This window comes from Amblyraja radiata, chromosome 23 (genome assembly GCF_010909765.2).
Source record: "Amblyraja radiata isolate CabotCenter1 chromosome 23, sAmbRad1.1.pri, whole genome shotgun sequence".
Lineage (NCBI taxonomy): Eukaryota > Metazoa > Chordata > Chondrichthyes > Rajiformes > Rajidae > Amblyraja > Amblyraja radiata.
Genome location: NC_045978.1, coordinates 29,224,100 through 29,243,537, shown reverse-complemented (window position 1 = coordinate 29,243,537; position 19,438 = coordinate 29,224,100). Strand labels below are relative to the sequence as shown.

Below are 19,438 nucleotides of genomic sequence, written 5' to 3'. Positions count from 1 at the left end.
ATCTCGAGAATTTCCAGCATTTACCTCAGATTTCTAGGATCCAAATACACGTGTCATTTCAATATTTTATCCTTGATCACAAATAGCTGGAAATCTCAAATGCTTATTTCCTTTACTTCACCTAGCATGAACCATCAAAATTGAAGTCATCTATTTAGCTGCCTCTGCCACTTCACATCCTTCCCTTAGAACAATAAACCAATCTGATGACCTCCCCCTTCAAACATTCTCTCTTACCTTAGCATTAACATGGTATCAAAAAATCTGTCCCACATGAAATGAAAACACCCAGCTAGATGTCACCACCTCTTTCAGCAGTTCCATTATCACCAGTGTCACACTTCCTATTCAGCATCCTGTAATGGATGAGTAAAATTTTCCAAATACTGATAATTTTGACTCCTCTACAGACTGATCCCAACCACCAATTTGACTTCCGTCTCGGCAACTCCAAAACAGAAAGATACAAGAGATAACCCAGCAACATGAAAGTTTTATGGGTATTCAGAATGAGCGCCTCATAACAAGATTAAAGATTGAAAGTCATGATTTATCGTTCATGATGCAAGGTTAGAGCGAAGAAATACTAAACCAGAGAAATTTACTGAAGGCAGCAGTGTGAATATACCTGGAGCAAAAAAATCAATGGGGAGAAGAGGAACATTTGCAGCTATGTATAAAGAGGCTGCAATTACTAAATACTGTTGAATACGCATCCCAGGTGCCATCTGGAGTAATAGCAGGGGTATTCAAATCTGAAGGACATGTGACTGCTGTATTATTTTTGACACCAAGCTTAACGATAACAACATTTGCATTGATAACATTGTCCACGAGGAACAAAATCCTGGCTGCTGAGAGGAAGAGGCTCCTTTGGGGACCTGTATCAAAATTGTAAGAGCTCTTTAACTGGTTTCCAATAATTAATTGTGTACAGCTAGTTATGATTAGAATCACAGCAATACAAACAATAATTGGAAACACGCATGGTCATATTGCATCTGCGGAGAAATAAAGGGTTACATTCTACATCAATGAACTTCCAAGGCACTCAGAAAGCAGTGTCATTCCAACACACAAAATTTCAAATCACATATTACAAAGCAATCTAGGTGGAAAACATATCTGCAAAAATTTTGCTCGGTTTATCATCTGTCATTTTAAAATATTACAACATCAGTTAGCTCTAGCTCTTATAAACATGATTAGCAGTGAATAATTAGGTTGGTAACAAGCATTCCAACTGCACTTCACTCTACCCAGCTAAAATTGCAAGATGATTTTCAAAAGGATCCTTGAAATGTCAACAGCTAATTATGTGGATCGAGATTACTTAGAATGAGACGACTTAAACTATTAACTAACTCAAAAGGATGCAAAATTAAGTGAACCTAAATATTTGATCCTCAAATCAGAAGACCTCTCGACAAAATAAAGTGTTCAGATTTCAAACTAATGTACGAGGCATATTTGTCTCACAGCATGAGGTACAAACCAGATTTTCACTTTAGAAAAAATAAACAGTGATAGAGCTTCAGTTGCTATCAACTTGCAACTAACCACCACTGGTGAAAGTGCTTTAACTTTCCACACAATTGCATTAGTTCAGAGCTGCCAAGTTTTGTCAGAGCATTTCAGTATTCGAGTACCTGAAAATCACTATTTTGCTGAGGAAATAGGTATTTTTACACGGTGCCATTTTGCTGAAAAAAGTGTTTTTTTAATGTGCAGTCATACCCATGCAAGAGTACAAGAATGCGTAACTGTGCTACCAATTGACATGACTTCTATGCACCTTACTTGACAGTGAATTCATTGCCATCTCTTTGTATACTGCTGTTTGAATGGCTTTTAGCACCAGATGATGATGTAGAAGCCATTTTGGAAGCCTCCCTCTCCTCTTTCCCTCCCTCTCCCTCCTATCCTCCCTCTCTCTCTCTCTCTCTCTCTCTTCCTTCACCTCCCTCTTTCCCTCCCCCTCTCTTCTTCCCTCTCCTTCCTTTTTTTCTCCCACCCACCCACTCCCTCTCTCCTTCTCCCTCCCCTAACAGTCTGTGACCCATAGCACTATGTGTAAAGGCCATAGCGCTATGTGTAAAGGCAATAGCGCTCCAGCTGGGAGCCCTATTTTTAGAACCCATAGCGCTGTTCATTAAATTCCCACGCATTAAACTGACAGCGCTATTTAAACCTAGAGCGGGATAGGCAGATCAAAGCTTACAAAAATAATCTTGAAATTTAAAATACTAATAGATTTAATCTGCTATCATTTTTAGAGGTACAGTACGACTTTTTATATCCTTGCAGTTTTTAAGCAGCAAGATGAAACAGGAAGTCAGGACGATTTTTTAAAAATCCGTATTTTACAAAGCAAATCCGTACATCTGTATTCGTACAAATTGCTAGTTAGATCAGCCAATATTGTCACGGAAAAGATTATGTGGCCATTTCTTTGACCATCAAACACATGCAACAATGTATATCTATGTGTAAGAAGGAACTGCAGATGTTGGTTTAAACCGAAGATAGACACGAAAAAGCTGGAGTAACTCAGTGGGACAGGCATCATCTCTGGAATGAAGGCATGGGTGACGTTTTGGTTCGAGACCCTATGGTCCCTATTCAGATATCTATGGGTAGGTTAGCCAGGATGGTCCATTGAAATCATTTTTTTCACGTGCATCCGAAACCACAAACTATTAGCAACATCTAGTTATTCAGAAATCTGATTTATGAGTTTCCTTATAAGGCTGGCTTCAAGACAAGTTTTTAGTTAAGCAGGAGAGACTATAAAGAATAGTTACAATACTGTTGCACAGCCAAATGCAGATAGAAACCCTCCTCCTATGGAATGAATATCTTCCCTTGCCTTCCATCCCAATGTTCATTATTATGCCTTTGCTTCACTGTTCAAGTACTACACCAGAAAACAATTGAACTATGCAGCAGGCTAAGAATTGCATTGTAATGTTGTGCATTTTCACTTGCTTCTAAATAATGCAGCTTACAAATCAAACCAAAATGTCAGGACATAGAGTTAACCTCCAATAGGCTGTGGGCCGAGCATCAAAAATGTGTCTAGAAATAGGATTTCGTGACCCAAGTCACCAAACTACATGAAATTTTCACATATTGTATAACAATATTTATATAAATCACCCCTGAAATTCGATATGAAGAAGACTTGCACATTTTTATTAAATTAGAGAAAAACCGGAAAAATTTTGGGAATTTTTTAGTCCAATCAAAGCACGTTTAACATTGAGTTGTCTGCCAGTTGGCCAATCACGCGCTTTGTTTCAGGCTAGCACACAAAATGGCTGAGGGGGCTTCACAGATGCCTGTTTTACTGGAGATTCCGATTTGTTGTTCTGTGGAATAAATGTCATGGAAACTTGCAGCAGGTTAATTGTATTTAGTGGGAAAAGCATTAAAAAGGCTGAAGAAAGTGCTGCGAAGTGGATTAAAGTGCAAGAAAGCCTTCAAAGTCCCTGCTGATGAGCTGGAACACAAAGAAGGCCCCCATGAATCAACTCTAACTGAAAGGTAAGACTAAAGTCTGAATTTATGAAAATCTATCTGTATGGATTTTAATTAATTTAATATAATGTGAATAAATTCATTCATTCATTCCTTATTCATTCATTCACTCACTCATTCATTCATTCATGAAATTGAGGGCCTAAACTATAACACAGTCAATTAAACATTGTCACTAATGCCAGCCTGTTGTAGAGTAATAAGTCTTTAACAGCTAATCTCGGAGCTGCCTGCGAAAACTTACCGGGAAAAAGTGCTCCGATCGCGGGGCCTTCATGGGGGCCTTCTTTGTGTTCCAGCACATCAGCAGGGACTTTGAAGGCTTTCTTGCACTTTAATCCACTTCGCAGCACTTTCTTCAGCCTTTTTAATGCTTTCCCCACTAAATACAATTAACCTGCTGCAAGTTTCCACGACATTTATTCCACAGAACAACAAATCGGAATCTCCAGTAAAACAGGCATCTGTGAAGCCCCCTCAGCCATTTTGTGTGCTAGCCTTAAACAAAGCGCGTGATTGGCCAACTGGCAGACAACTCAATGTTAAACGTGCTTTGATTGGACTAAAAAATTCCCGACATTTTTCCGGTTTTTCTCTAATTTAATAAAAATGTGCAAGTCTTCTTCATATCGAGTTTCAGGGGTGATTTATATAAATATATTTACACAATATGTGAAAATTTCATGTAGTTTGGTGACTTGGGTCACGAAACTGCAGAATAAAGCTCCTCGGCCCACAGCCTACAAGTCCTGACATGCTTAAGAAATAAATCAGGTCCACAATACAAACTCGTTTTTTCGTGTTCTTGTTCTATGTCTGTATAAAACTTGAGAGTCTTCAAGGTACAACAGAAGTCTTTATTACATTAACTCAATGCTGGCAGCTAGACAACTAAAACTGGTTACAACCGCACGATCTGACTGCACACTCACACACTGTGCACACAGACATCTCCCTTTGTCTTGTGCAGCACGGGTCCTCCCACCCCACATGGTCCACCAAACATCACATTCCCCCTTTCCAGTTTGAACGTCTCTATTCCTGAATGAGTTGCCTTGGGGGAATACCACGATTGCAACGTGTCGATCACGAAGGTTCACAAGCAGATTGGCGGGGAGTTCGTCTGGCGGAACTTCGTCAAGCCAAGGGAGGAGTAAGTCAGGCACCCCAGTATCCACACGATTCGGCACGGGGATGTCCGACTGCTTGGTTCTGGTCAGGTTCTGCGCAGTCGTCATTGCTCTGCGTCTACCCCAAATCAGGCTCTCTGTCAGCTCCAAACTGCTTTTAACACTGTGCAACGTAACCTGTGTGATTTAAAACTTGTTTTAAATGCTGACAAGACAAAGCTCATGCTGTTCACTAAAGCTAAATCAAAGCCCTCGGACCTCCCTCCTATCACCACTTTGCAGGGCTCTGTGGTTGAATCTGTGTCTCAATATAAATATCTGGGAATTATAATTAACGATTCTCTCTCTTTTAAACCTCATATCCAGCAACTTGTGAAAAAACTAAAGATAAAATTAGGTTTTTACTTTAGAAACAAATCTTGTTTTTCTTTTGAAGCCAAAAAAAGACTTGTTGCTGCAACGTTATGTCTGTGTTGGACTATGGTGATGTTTTATATATGAATGCATCTTCAAAATGCCTAGTCTTTGGACACGGTCTACCACGGAGCACTGAGATTTGTTACTAATTTTAAAACCCTCACACACCACTGCACTTTGTATGCTCAAGTTGGATGGTTTGCCCTGTCCACCCGCAGACTCCATCATTGGCATATCCTTATTTATAAGACTATCCTCGGTGTTCTTCCTTCATACCTGCAGAAGTATGTAATTCGAAAAAGCACAGGAACTTATCAGCTCCACTCTGAGGACTTGTTCTTACTAACTGTACCTAAAGTCCATACTGAACTGGGGAAAAGGGCATTTAGTTATGCTGCTCCCTTCGCATGGAACCAGCTGCAGAATGAACTGAAACTTAAGGAGCTGGTTTCTATAAACAGATTTAAATCCCTTCTTAATGATGTTGAAGCGGGCTCTTCTGTCTGTACATGCTTTGTTTGATGATGTTATGACTGTGACTCTATTTATATGTTCTCTGTTGTTTTTAAATTATTGTCTGTAACTGTGGAACTGTGCTGCTGCCTGTCTTGGCCAGGACTCTCTTGTAAAAGAGATTTTTAATCTCAATGAGACTTCTCCTGGTTAAATAAAGGTTAAATTAAAAAAATGAAGGAACGCGGCTTCTTAATTGGTCATCATGCCTTCGGCATTGTCCTTCTTGTCCTTGGACGGTGTACATTTTGGTTCCAATGTGAGCCATGATCCTGCCAGCGCACCATTTGCTTTGCCTGGCCATATAATTGCGGTAACATACGTCGTCGCCAATGTCAAATTTGGACTTGTTCGACTTCGTTGCCTGAGTGTGCGCCGTCGGGTTCAAAACTGATAGGGGAGAGCGCGTCATATCCGCTGGAGCTCGACCGGTAGTGCAGTTTGGGACGGTTCGATATTGCTGTAAGAAATCGCGCAATGCCAATTGTTTCGATTTCTTTTCAATTCCTACAGCATGTTTCATGGCCTGCTCGAAAACGCCAACGAGCCGCTCTGCCTCACCATTTGAGTGTGGATGAAAAGGTGCTGATGTCAGATGTTTACACCAGTCACCGAACATTTGAGAGGCAAATTGGGGTCCATTGTCGCTTACGATTGTTAAGGGCAATCCCCAAATGGCAAACAAATCGTCGAGCGCAGAAGTGGTTGTTTCGGTGGTCGGATATTTATTCATTTGGATAACATGTGGCCTTTTCGAATGAGCGTCCATGCCAACCAGCCACATGTCCTCCAGGAACAGTCTGGCAAAATCTATGTGGATTCGCTGCCATGGTTGTTCAGGGACGGGCCATGCGGAGGTCTTTTCTGCCGGATTCGGCGTTGTTTCAACCCATGGTGTGCAGTCCTTGCAGTGGTCGGCTATATCGGTCTCGATATTCGGCCACCACACATGCATGCGGGCGAGCGCCTTCATTCGCACAATTCCAATGTGTGTCTTGTGCAACATTTTCAGAATTTGCGATCGCAGTTCCGTCGGAATGATCACTCAAAATGCCATCCTTTGAGGAGATTTCCGTTTGCGCATTCTGGAATGAGCGGAATTCCTTGTCCAGCTTGGGACTGTTCGGCCACCCCTGAGTGACAAGATGTCGTACCTTCGACAAAATGGGGTCTGTGCTCGTGTAGTTGGCGATCGTCCTTGCAGAGACGGGGAAATCGGCGATGACCCGCGTGTTGAGCAAGTTCACATCCATCTCAATTTCCATAATTGCCTCCTCTTTATCGAACGTCAGGTCGAGTCCAATCGGTGGACGAGTCAGTGCATCGGCATGGAATGCTCGGCAGACTGTCAGTAAATGATGCGGTAATCATAACGCATCATGATCAGGGCCCAACCTTGTAGACGCTGCAACGTCATGACAGGCAAACGTTTCTCCGGACTGAAAATAGTCAGCAGCGGCTTGTGGTCGGTGATGAGCAGGAAATGTCGCCCACTCAAATACTGGTGGAACTTTCGGACACCAAACACGATCGCCAGTGCTTCTTTATCCACTTGACTGTAGCTTTTCTCGGCGGTCGTCAGTGTTTTGGATGCGATTGGTTCTTCCTTGCCTATCGGCGCCGTTTGTGAGATTACAGCTCCAAGACCATACGGCGATGCATCGGCGGCCAGCGAGATCAGCTTCGATGGGTCATAGTGGACCAAACGCGTCTTCTCGGCAAGCATCTCCTTCAACCTGGTGAATGCATGGTCACACTCTTTGGACCAGTGCCATTCGACGTCCTGTTTTTGTAGGTTGTTCAATGGTGCGCACAAAGTTGAAAGTACCGGTATGAACTTGCCACAGTAGTTCACCTTGCCCATGAAGCTATCAAGCTACTTCACATTTTCGGGCGTCGGCAATTTCACAATGGCGTTCACTCTTTCTTCCGATGGCTTCAGACCACTTGCCGAGATCACATGTCCGAGATATGTGACCTGTTGTCGGAAGAATGCGCACTTGTCCATGCGCAACTTCATGCCATAGTTGTTCAGTGCCATGAGGACCTGGTTTAGGTTCTGCAGGTGTTCTTCCTCTGTCCGGCCAGTGACAATTATGATATCCAGGTAGGCGGCTACGTACGGAATCACAGCAGCCAGATTGTCGACCAGTTTCTGGAAGATGGCTGGCACCGGTGCCGGTCCAAATGACAATCGGTTGTATCTGACCAGTCCCTGGTGCGTGTTGATCACGAGCAGGTTTTTTGTCTCGTCGTCCAGTTCCACTTGGAGATACGGGTCGGACATGTCCAATCTCGAGAAGTACTGTCCTCCTTGCAGCTTGACGAACAGCTCGTCCACTCTTGGTATGGGGTGTTGATCAATGTGCAATTGAGGATTTACAGTCACTTTGTAGTCGCCACAGATGCGCACCTTGCCACAAGGCTTCTGAATGGTCCACATGGGTGATAATTCCCATTTCTTCAAGATGGCAGAGTTCCTTGTTGACGGCGTCCATCCTACTGAACGGAACTGGTCTTGGTTTGAAGAACTTAGGGACGGCATCGTCTTTGAGTATGAGCCGTGCCTTCATCCTTGTGCAATGCCCGAGTCCTTGTGCGAAAACAGCCGGAAACTGGTCAAGAACCTTCTACAAGTTGTTCTCGCACTTGCTGACCATGTTGTAGATGACAATGCCATAGTTGATCCATTGTAGATCAAGGCGTCCATGTCAAGCTTGAAAGCATGGATCCAGTCGATGGCACACAGGAATGTACCTTCTTTGCCAATAACAATCAGCGGCAACATCTGTGTCATACCATTACAGGAAACGGCGACTGAGCATTTGCCTTTAGTGGGAATGGGCTGTCATCCGTATCGAAAAAGGCGGATGTTGGCCGGTTTCAGTTTCGGTGATCCGATCCTCTACCAGATGTCCTGACCCACTAGCGACACAGCCGCACCAGTGTCCACCTGGAACTGTAGTTCGACGTTCGAGACCCGCAGCAAAATCCTCGGCTTGTCAGTGATCGTGGACACACCGAGCACTTCAATAGAAATGGTCTCTGCGATTTGGTCTACTGTGTTTTGCGCTCTCTTGCCCTTTCTCAGCTTTCCTACGGATTGACACAGTGCCTGGAAATGACCTTTTCGGTAACAGGCATAACAAACGGACTCGATATACGGGCACTCACGGTGATGAGCAGTCGAGCCACACCAGTAGCAGGGTTTCGATCCTCCCCCCACAGGGGGACGGCTCTTCTGGAACTGTCCCTCTTTCTCCAGATTTGCTCTGGGTCGATCAAGTGGTTTCTGGCATTGCGGACGAGTTATACGAACTGAATGCACCTCCTGAGGGAGTTTCAACGCTGTTTCACCGTTTGTGCAGTTCTTTACTTAGCACCTCTGCCATCTTAGCACACTGCAGCACATTCTTCAATGAGGCGTCCGATTCCTTGAGAATCGCGTGCAGCCCATGACCAGTCTATTCCGCAACGCATTGTCTTGGCACTTTTCGCAGCATTGAGCTTTAAAATCACATGCCTTTGTGCGAAGTTCGACAAGAAATTCAGTGATCGATTGCCCTTCCTGTTGCACCGTCCAGTAAAAATCGAGGTGAGCTGCAAGGAAATTTTGACTTTCTTCGAAATGCAGGTGCAAAGCCGTTGTGATTTCAGCATATGAAACTTCAGTTACTTCTTCTGTAAGTAAATTTTTTAAGTAGTGCAAAAATTTCTGGAGACATTGATGAACACAAGAGAGCCTTCTTCCTCAGGTCAATCATAACTGCCATACTTTCAAAATAAAACTCAGCGCGCATTAAATACGACGACCACCCTTCTCGCTCGGGATCGAAACGATCGAATTGCTGAGACATGTTAGTTTGAGTACACTACACAACTCAAAAAAATCGAAAAATAGGTTCTTATCTGGGTTTTTAGACGCAATCCAAAGTCTCCGTATCCTGACACCACTTTCGTGTTCTTGTTCCATGTCTGTATAAAACTTGAGTCTTCAAGGTACAACAGAAGTCTTTATTACATTAACTCAATGCTGACAACAAGCCAACTAAAAATGGCTGCAACCGCATGATTTGACTGCACACTCACACAGTGTGTACAGACAGAGATAACTATGTACAAAACATCTCCCTTTGTCCTGTGCAGCGCCACTTGCTGTACGGGAGGAGCAACGGGTCCTCCCATCCCACACGGCCCACCAAACATTACAAGTTTCACTAAGGTTTTTTTTTGGAAAAGCAGCCAGGGAATAAGGGAATTAATTTGATATCTGAACCAATACCTGCTGTGGAGCACAATTCTTAACACTGAATAGATAGCTCAATTATTATTTCACACGGCTTCAGCAACGTTAGCACTAGAAACTATCAAGACTTGTATCATTTATTTGCAAGTCACTTCCCTTCATCTTTATATGCATCTGGAATTTACATTTCGTTGTTTTAATAATGTACATACATGACATGATAACTTCTTGTTTGCAAAGTTGACTATTCAAAATTAGCATGACAAACGCAGGGTATAGCATTTACCCCACTGCATAGTAATCGCAAGCAGGACTACTTTTTAAATATCCTGTCACTACATAAATCAGTAACAAGATATACACCGAGCACCTGCAATATAGAAACAGGCTAAACTTCCAGAACAGTAGGGATGAGAAACTACTCAAGTCAGTAGATTGGTACGTATGTACTAAAGCATTTACTTTCTGTCCATTCCAATAACATCTTCAGCATAGAACCAACTGCATCTCAGAATATGAGTAGCTGCACAGGAACCAAATCAATGTGGTAGATTGTACGTGCCCAACTCAATATTAATAATGCAATTTCCATTATTTTAAATTAGAAAGGAAATTTCAGTAAGAAAGCACGGCAGTAGCATTAATTGTAATAAAAATCTTAAAAACTAAAAAGCACATGAAATTGCTGAAGTATTACAAGAGGATCACATATATCCAAATTGGAAGGCCATATGTACCCCTTATCATACTCTGCCTGCAAGCCAAAATGTTAGTGTTGGTTTAAGGAATAAGAAACTGAAAGAAATCACAAAGCATCATTACAAAATTGCAAAGCATCAATAAATTAAAAAAAATCCCTGAACACCAGGGATGAGACAAGCAAATCAAGTCACCAGTTCGTGATTTAAGCACCAACAGGAATGAGAACAATTTATAAGAATGCACAAATTGTCACAGAAGGTTTGGTCATCATTAATCAACAAAATTAAAATGCTTAAGTGTGACACAGTCATTTAAGAATAAGTCAAACCCATTTGGACTGCTGGTTTGGAATACTAAATATATGATAAGCTTGTCTCATATTTATGAATGAATGAATCAATCAGTAAAAAAAAAATACAAACACGTACCACATGCTGCATAAAAGGTGCATTTCAAAGATAGGCAAGACAGAACATCAACTACCTAGCATAATTACAAACAACCTTAAGCAGACTACAGACAGACGTTACCCTGAGAAATCAGTTGGCTTTTCTGCAAAGGTGCTGGTTCGGGTGGTATTTCAAGCTTTGTAAAGGCTGGTTGAGGTGAGGGAGGACTATCAGTACTGGAGTGAGAAACAGTTGTGATTTGAATGGGTGTTGAACATCCTGTTAAAGTGCAGGAAAGAGAGAAAAAGGGAACCAGAAGATCAATGCTGCCAATTTTGACTAAAGTCATCTATAAATTCTATAAAGATACTTCATAATAACTTTGTTAGTCATTCACTGGCTGTCAAAACCAATATTTTTTTTTAAATCACCAGGACCTATTACATACCACTTGGTAATAATACCAGAATAAAAGTAGAGAAATGGAATACAGCAAAAGGTGAAAAACCTGACAGTAAACTAAATATAAAGAACCTTCCAATTTCTAGCTGCAAATAATTCATAACAAAGGATGTACGAGTGGAATGGGGTAGTGACAATGCCACAAAGTAGTCAAAATGCTATTCAGTCTCTCTTGATCTCCCACAAAGATGCAGACAAAATAGTCTTGCATAGGATGAAGAATGTTGCAGGTATGCGTTTTATTGTATGTTACAGTACTCTATTGTAAATCTCCCAACATTTCACTGCAAGGACTCAAGCATACATAAATTAGGTTTGTATGCATAATTCATTTTAACAAGACAAATAATTTCACATAACTTGAACTTTCTCAGGAAAGTGCAACTGCTCAAAACAGATCAGATAAAAACAGATCATAGACTTGCAATGATTGAAGAGGCTCCACCATTTCAACTTTAAAAACTTAATTTGTCCAATATTTAAGAATATTGTTAAGTGTTTTGCAATCACAATAAAATTCAGAACAGCAGTCAAACAAGCACTACCATGAGCAATATTTGAAGAGGTGGGTTCTGTGCACACAATGTTTACATGCCAAAACAATCATAAATTCAAATTACCCCTCAAGGTATATAATCTTAAGATTTGGGCTACTGGAGGTTGACGAAAAATCTAGTAAACTGCTTTACTGCGACTCGATTCTGCACATCATTTGACCAAATAAAGTGATTTTTAACACTGGAGAACAAATTACTTCAATTTTTGATTTGGCAACTAGTGTGACAATGCACTAACCACCATTTAGTCTGGTTTACATTTGATTCAACTAAAGCTACAGTTGGAAGTTACATGATAAGACTTGGTGCACATTAAAATATACTTTACTGAAGATTTTTTGATGCTCTTAAACTGTGATGGTGTGAGGTCCTGGAGTGGAGGTTCTACAATTCATACAATGATATTAATATTTAAAATACATTAAGTTACTGCACACTAATTATGCAGCAGACCGAGGGAATAGTGCACTGACCTAAACCCACAGAAGCACCATATTGTTGGCCAACCAAGGATCCTCCAGCAAACTGGCTGTATGGAGTCATACTACGGAAAGGACTGTATGACGCAGGGGGTTGAAATGAAGCATTTGTCGAAGTGCTGAGGGAAGACTGGAAAAAAAGGAAGTTAGGTCATTGCTAATACTCTTAGTGCCTTGGAATTGACATCAAGCATAATGCAATGTCTTACAGTATAATTTATTATATTTACATCCTTTTATAACAAAGAAATCTAAAAAGTTAGCATAAGCAACATGAAAAACTCAACAGCCACAAGATTTATTTTATCGAATATTTGCCATGCAGTCAAAGGTGCCAAAAGAAAAGTGGTGCCCATTCAGTGATTTTATTGACCAGTATGTCCATAGTTCCTTCTGTAAAACTCTGAACTAACACTCAAAATCACTTTGAGAACAGGCTTCACAAAAAAGCATGAACTAAGGCTATTTTTTGCGGTCCTGAACTTGCTGTTAGAGCAGCGTTAACACTAACTTGAATCATAAGGAAATATCTGTTCAGGTGATACCTGAAGAGTCCATCACCAGTTTATGCAAAAGATGGAATATTTGAAAGTCAGTAAATTGCTTTAGATGGGTCAGTAACTGAAGGAAAAGCATTCTGTTTAAAATAGACATTTCTGTTGCTTCGCCACACACCCAATTAAATCGCATTGCATTTCTAACTTTTTGTTATTTTTTAATTTAATTATTTACCTGTACAATGGCAGGATCCTGAGGTTGAGGTTTTGGAGGTTCGCACACAGTAATATCTTTGATATCACTACCACGAAAGATGATGTATTCATAGATTTCATCTCGTGGGGCAATTGGTCTGTCAGTGGGCCGATCTTCTGTACCAAATGATCGCACTATCAAAACAACATTTCAAAAATCACGAATGGAAAATAAGGATCCAAATCCATCTGGATCACCAAAGTGCTATCTTAAACTTGAGGCTACCCTTGAATTGATAAGGAATGACCGTTGCCAGTTAGTGAATTGTATCACTTTATTCATTTGTCACAATATGTGCTGTCCACATATCATTTCTGCAACAGAATTCCAACACATTTGACCATGATCATATACACTTTATTTTTGTGTAGAAAGGATTAAATGGCAGGATGTATGTAAATATTTCATAATTACATCAAGGTGTAATTTATGGATGTTTTCAGTACATTCTGCAATAAATAAATTAACGACCAAAGGCCCTCCCTGTGCTGACACTTTCCTTCCTAATGCAGTACCAAAGAATGTCAGCTCCAGTGTTATCCTTGCATTGATTGACCCGCACTTCCACAAAATGAATGGTCTTAACTACCTTCACAGGTCAGGAACAATTGGGGATAAGATAATAGATGTCAACATTCATATTCCATGAATAAATAAATGTAAACCAATGCATGTTAACACATTAGAGACACAAGAGACTGGAGATTCTGGAATCTTGAGAATTCAATTTGAAGGCCCCCAACCCAATTTGCCACCTAACCAAGTAGTTTAGAGTAAAATAAATGGGATAACTACACAAGATTTTCTGGCTTCAAACTGCAGTTGCATTTCTCAAAAAATAAAACCCCCCACAAGATTTGCCAAATATAAATACTTTAATTTTGTCTAGATTCTTGACAGATCTACAAAGATTACACAATGTGATTAAGGATACCCAAAAAGGAATAAATTAAACTGTGAAATGCATGTTGGATCGAGAAATTAAAGTAAATTATAAACAATTCAACAACCACTATAAATAGTGCTTCATGCAAGATTGTTTAATGATTAATGATTAATACTGGTTTATTTATTCGGATTAAATCAGATAGTGGACAGTGTCAAATTAGCAGCATAAGAAAATAATTCTCAAAACTCCAAATCAATGATAAAACCTCCTTGTATATAAGTTGCATTTTCTCATCGTATTCCCCATCATGTGACCAACCCAGTGCCCCAGCACCATTTCAGTGACACTTCCCAGTTTCAGCACCATGATAAAAATTACTTCCACAAGCAAATTGTTGCTCAGCGAATTATTTAGGTGGCAAAAAATGCAACATTCAGTTTTCAAAATACATACAAATTTCTGCGTGATTCAAGCTAAAATGTTGCAACGTGCAAGCAGCGTGCAGTGAATTATGCCAGTAAAGCAATAATCCAGCAAATACAGACCAAATTTCAAGGTGAGCAGAGTTAAAGGCAACTACAAAGTTGCAAAATTAATAGAAGATACATCTATCCACAGATAGATGACGCTTCAGGTCTGGACCATTACCAGAAACATTAGGAGTCTTTTTTTGTCTCAAAATTAATCATGGTTGTTTGTGAAAGGCAAACAATAACCAAAAAAAGTCAGACATTAGTACCAAAAACAAAATAGTTATTGAAATATGGGCAGCATTTTCTTTATCGATCACCCTGGAACATGAACCCCAATTTGTCCCCTCCACAAACAAACATTGCATGACCCTTTTATTTCAGATTTTCCTTAGGTAATCTCTTGGCTCTCATACAAGGTTTACAATGTAAAATTTCAGAACATCCTGGTGAAAACCAAGATCAGGGGTAAATTTTAAGTATCAGTAGATTGGTATCATCCGTGAAGATCACATTTGTGCAGGAAGAGAAAGGACACTATTTGGGAGGTGTGGGGGAATGTGAGGGGGGGGGGGGGCGGCGGAGGGTGGAAGAGAGAAAAGGATCCCGTATTGTTGGAAGTGGAGAGAATGACCTGTTTGGGGGGGGGGGGGGGGGGGGGGGGGGGGGGGGAGGGAGGGAGCTGAGAAGGATCCTGTTTCGGGCAGAATGGGGGAGTGGAAAAGGACCCAGTTGGGGGAGGACCCTGTTGGGAGGGGGAGGGGGGGGGGGGGGGGGAGAGGACCATGTTTGAAGGGGGGGGGGAGAAAGAGGACCATGTTTGGGGGGGGGGAGAAAGAGGACCCTGTTTGGGTGAGGGGAGGGGGTGTGAGGTGAGGCGAGGGTGGGGGATGAGGCGAGGGGGGGTGGGGTGAGGCGAGGGTGGGGTGAGGTATGAGTGGGGATGAGGTATGGGTGGGGAGGGAGGGAGGTTTGAGGGAAGGGAGGTGACACGAGGAGGTTTGAGGGGGGGTGAGACGAGGGGTGGGTGGCGAGGCGAGGGGGGGGCGAGGCGAGGGATGAGGTATGGGGGGGGTGAGGCGAGGGGGGTGGCGAGGGGGTGAGGCGAGGGGGGGGGTGGCGAGGGTGCGGCGGGGGCGTGAGGCCAGGGGGGTGGCGAGGGTGCGGCTAGGGGGGGTGAGGTAGGGGGGGGGGGGGGAGTGCGGCGAGGTATGGGGGGGGGAGGGGTGGGGTATGGGTGGGTGTTGGGGTGAGGAGGGGTTTCGGGCGCCGTGTTTTCGAGGCGAAGCCCCGGGGCTCGCTCTTACCCTTGGCCAGGGCCACGGTCGAGTTGTCCGTGTCGATTGTGTACAAGATGCCCTCGTAGCGAATCTGAGCCTTGGAGATGAGGCTGATCTTGCTGCCGATGTACGGCGTGCCGCCGCTCATGTTGACGGGCCTGAGAGACGCGGGCTACCGAGATATTATTTTATCTTTATATATTTCTCGCTCTTTCTTTTCCTGTGGCGAGACAGTCACGAAAAAGCCCCCTCGACGGTCGCACAAGCCGTCAGAACCGCCTCCCACACCAAGCACCCCCCCCCCTCCCCGCGGCGCTTAAATATGGCGGGCGGCGCCGTCCCTCCGCTAGCGCCCCGCCCGCCCCCTGCAGCCAGGCGCCGTCCGCCAGCGCCCCCTGCAGCCCGGCGCCGTCCGCCAGCGCCCCCTGCACTCGCCTAGCATCGCCGCTGCCGCCGCAGCGCTGGAGAGGTGCCACACAGGTGCGCACAGCTGCTCCCCATCCGCGACAAGCAGCAGACCGCAGATGGACAAAAATAAAAAAAACACGAACTTAAATCTAGCCATAATCATCTGTTTGATGGCTCATGTTCCACGGGTTGCTTGCAACCCAACTGTATGAACGTTGAAGATAAACGCAAAATGCTGGAGTAAAAAGGCGGGCAGGCAGCATCTCGGGAGAAAAAACATTATGAGCACATATCACAACGGTTAAGAAACATTTAGACTGGTACATGGATAGGACAAGTTTAGAGGAAAGTGGGCAGGTGGGACTAGTGTCGATGGGATATGTTGGCCAGTGTGGAAAAGTTCGGCAGAAGGGTCTTAGTGTTTAGACAAGTATTTAAAACACCATGGAATTAGCCCAGTTGGTAAATGTGATCGGTATAGATTGATACTTAATGGCCAGGACAGACACCGGTCAAACAGCTGATTTCTGTGTTATATAATGCCACTGCTAAATTGTCAATTAATACGATCATCATTCTCAATTATGCTTTGCTCTATATAATTTATACTTCTGAATGCCAACCACAAGGCTAAGCACACTTGGGGTGTTATTTGACAATGTGAAAAATTATCAGGCAACTGAACCATCCGACGAACTGAGCTACTTTCTACCTCATAGAAGGCCCTTGCATTATAGGTCATCAGTTTTTACTGGACCTTATCTGTATATCGGCGAGATCAAGCCTCCGCTCAGTCCACCTAAATCTACCTGATCTCCTGGTTGCTCAGCCCTTCCATTCCCAATGACCTTTCAGTCAGAGGCCTCCTCCATTGTCAGTGAGGCACAGCGCAAATTGGAGGAACAGCACCTCATATTTCGCTTGGGTAGCTTACACCCCAGCAGTATGAACATTGACTTCTCTAACTTCAAGTAGCCTTGCTTACCCTCTCTCCATCCCCTCCCCAGTCTGCCCACCAGTCTTACTGTCTCCAACTACATTTTATCTCTGTACCACTCACTTCCCTGACATCAATCTGAAGAAGGGTCTCAACCTGAAACATCACCCATTCCTTCTTTCCAGAGATGCTGCCTGTCCCACTGAGTTACTCCAGCATTTTGTGTCTAACACACATACAATAGGCTGTTATAGTTCAGAGTTTGTTTGACGTTGTGTTTAATAGTCTGATGGCCAGCATCTGCATTTCGTTGCTGCACATTATACCCTTTAACCTGTACACCATTGATGGTTCGATTGCAATCATGTTATAACTTTCAGCTGACTGGTTAGCACACAACTAAAATAGCTTTGCACTGTACCTTGGTACACATGATATACACTAGAAAGCATTTATTTATTGTGTCCATTAGTTTTATGATGTGTTATGAGAGACGTAGATAGGGTTGAGAGTCAGAACCTTTTTTCCAGGATGGAAATAACAAATACTAGAGGGCACAGCTTCAAGGTGAGAGGGGCAAAGTTTAAAGGAGATTTGTGGGGCAAGTTTTTAAATCCGCATACAGAGGGTGGTGAGTGCCTGGAATACGCTGCCAGGGGTGTGGTGGGGGCAGATGTGATAGTGGCATTTAAGAGATCTTTGAATAGGCGCATGGATATGCAGGGAAAAGGGACACGGATTATGTGTAGGTGCATAAAAGTTGGTGCTGACAGTACAGACATTGTGGGCCAAAGGGCCTGTTCCTGTGCTGTAATTGTAGTCGAAGCAAATACTCAGAATATTAGATCTGTTTGTCCCGAAGTGAGAGTTCCTTGTTAGAAATCAGTTTGCAGTTACCTTGATAAAGTTATATCTGGAGAGAAGGAATGGGTGACGTTTCGGGTTGAGATGGATTCAAGAGAATACATGTCCACAATATAGACAAAAAAAATAATAATATTACCATCATATATTGTCGTGCTGTGATTCTTTATGATGCTATCACAGTCATTGTGATTCATCATTCATTTCATTTGTGACATAATTGGAGTTTAGAATAAGATCTGGTGATGGGCCAATGCATTATTATATCAAGCAAAAGAACAAACCACAAATATCAGTAACGTAGATAGAAAAAAATCTACCAAATTATGTCGGTAAGTACAGAACAAGATACGAGTCTAAGTTTTGTAAATTCAGCTATAAAATTTGAAAAATCAACTTCATATCAAGTCTGATACTCAATATTGATTTAGTGATCTAACAATATTAGCATAATGTAATTAACCTTATGATAGCTGGCTACAAACACATGCTATTGTCTCCTTTTTGGGCAACATTTCCCTATTCACTATAAAAACAATTCAACACAAAACCTATAACCTCCTATGTTTTACTGGAAATAGGCTTAATTTATTTTCCGCTGTATAGTTTCTCAACCTGAATTCTGGTAAATTTCTCAGTTTAACTTTTTATTAAATGTACTTCCTGTCTGCAGGGTGTATAGTTAAAATAGACACATTTATTACAGTATTTGTTTTACTCTGGCCCCTGTTGATGTGGTCATTGATTGATCAATATGCTCTCAGTTCCTGCAATTCCACATTTCATCCCTTGGCCCAACCAAATCTAACCTTTATGCTTTCATTGGTTTTCCCTAAAAAGACTACATCACATTTTCTACCATAAATCACATTTGTTAGTTTATTTTTATAATTTTTCAACTTTTTGAAATTTAATATTGACATAATTAACATCCATAGACCCTATATTTGCATTAAATTTCAATGCTAGGCCAACTATTCACGCTGAAAATAAGTGCAGCTCGCTAGCTGCCCCCCACCACCATCTCCCAACAATTAATCTGACCCGACCCATCATCTGTTCAATGCTTGATGGTCTAGCCTCTCCAGCCATCCCTCTTGCCAATGCACCCATTCTACACATTTGTTTATTTTGAACCATTTCCAATGCATCAACTTGACTTTCACATTACTATTGTGTTGAAATGCATGTTTTCATATACTCACTAGTTCACGTTAGCTTAAATTGTTGATTCTAGTTGGTGTGACTCCTTGCCTGATAAATTGAGACAACTCTACGGCTACATCAATGTATATAAAGTTGCATATTTTTGTCCAATTGTGATTCTATTTTGTTTCATGTGCATTTGAAAACCAAAGCGTTATGTTCTTTACAGGTATGCTGCTGCAACAAATTGCACTTA

At 42.1% G+C, this 19,438-nt stretch overlaps 1 protein-coding gene across 7 annotated transcripts in view; it reads right to left on the bottom strand.

Annotated features, from left to right (window-relative positions):
• Nucleotides 1-16,210, bottom strand: part of lsm14b (LSM family member 14B) — a 40,202-nt gene extending 23,992 nt beyond the window's left edge. For 3 of the 7 annotated variants that reach the window (XM_033041920.1, XM_033041921.1, XM_033041924.1), the window contains exons 1-3: nucleotides 15,855-16,135; nucleotides 13,168-13,322; nucleotides 12,430-12,565 (exon numbers count right to left, since the gene is read on the bottom strand). In XM_033041920.1, the coding sequence (XP_032897811.1) occupies nucleotides 12,430-12,565; nucleotides 13,168-13,322; nucleotides 15,855-15,975 (412 nt within the window). In that variant the 5' untranslated portion in view covers nucleotides 15,976-16,135. Of the gene's footprint in view, nucleotides 1-11,078; nucleotides 11,217-12,429; nucleotides 12,566-13,167; nucleotides 13,323-15,854 lie in introns of all 7 variants that reach the window. The other 4 variants (XM_033041918.1, XM_033041919.1, XM_033041922.1 and 1 more) reach the window with 3 other exon arrangements.
• Between the last annotated feature and the right edge of the window lie 3,228 nt (nucleotides 16,211-19,438).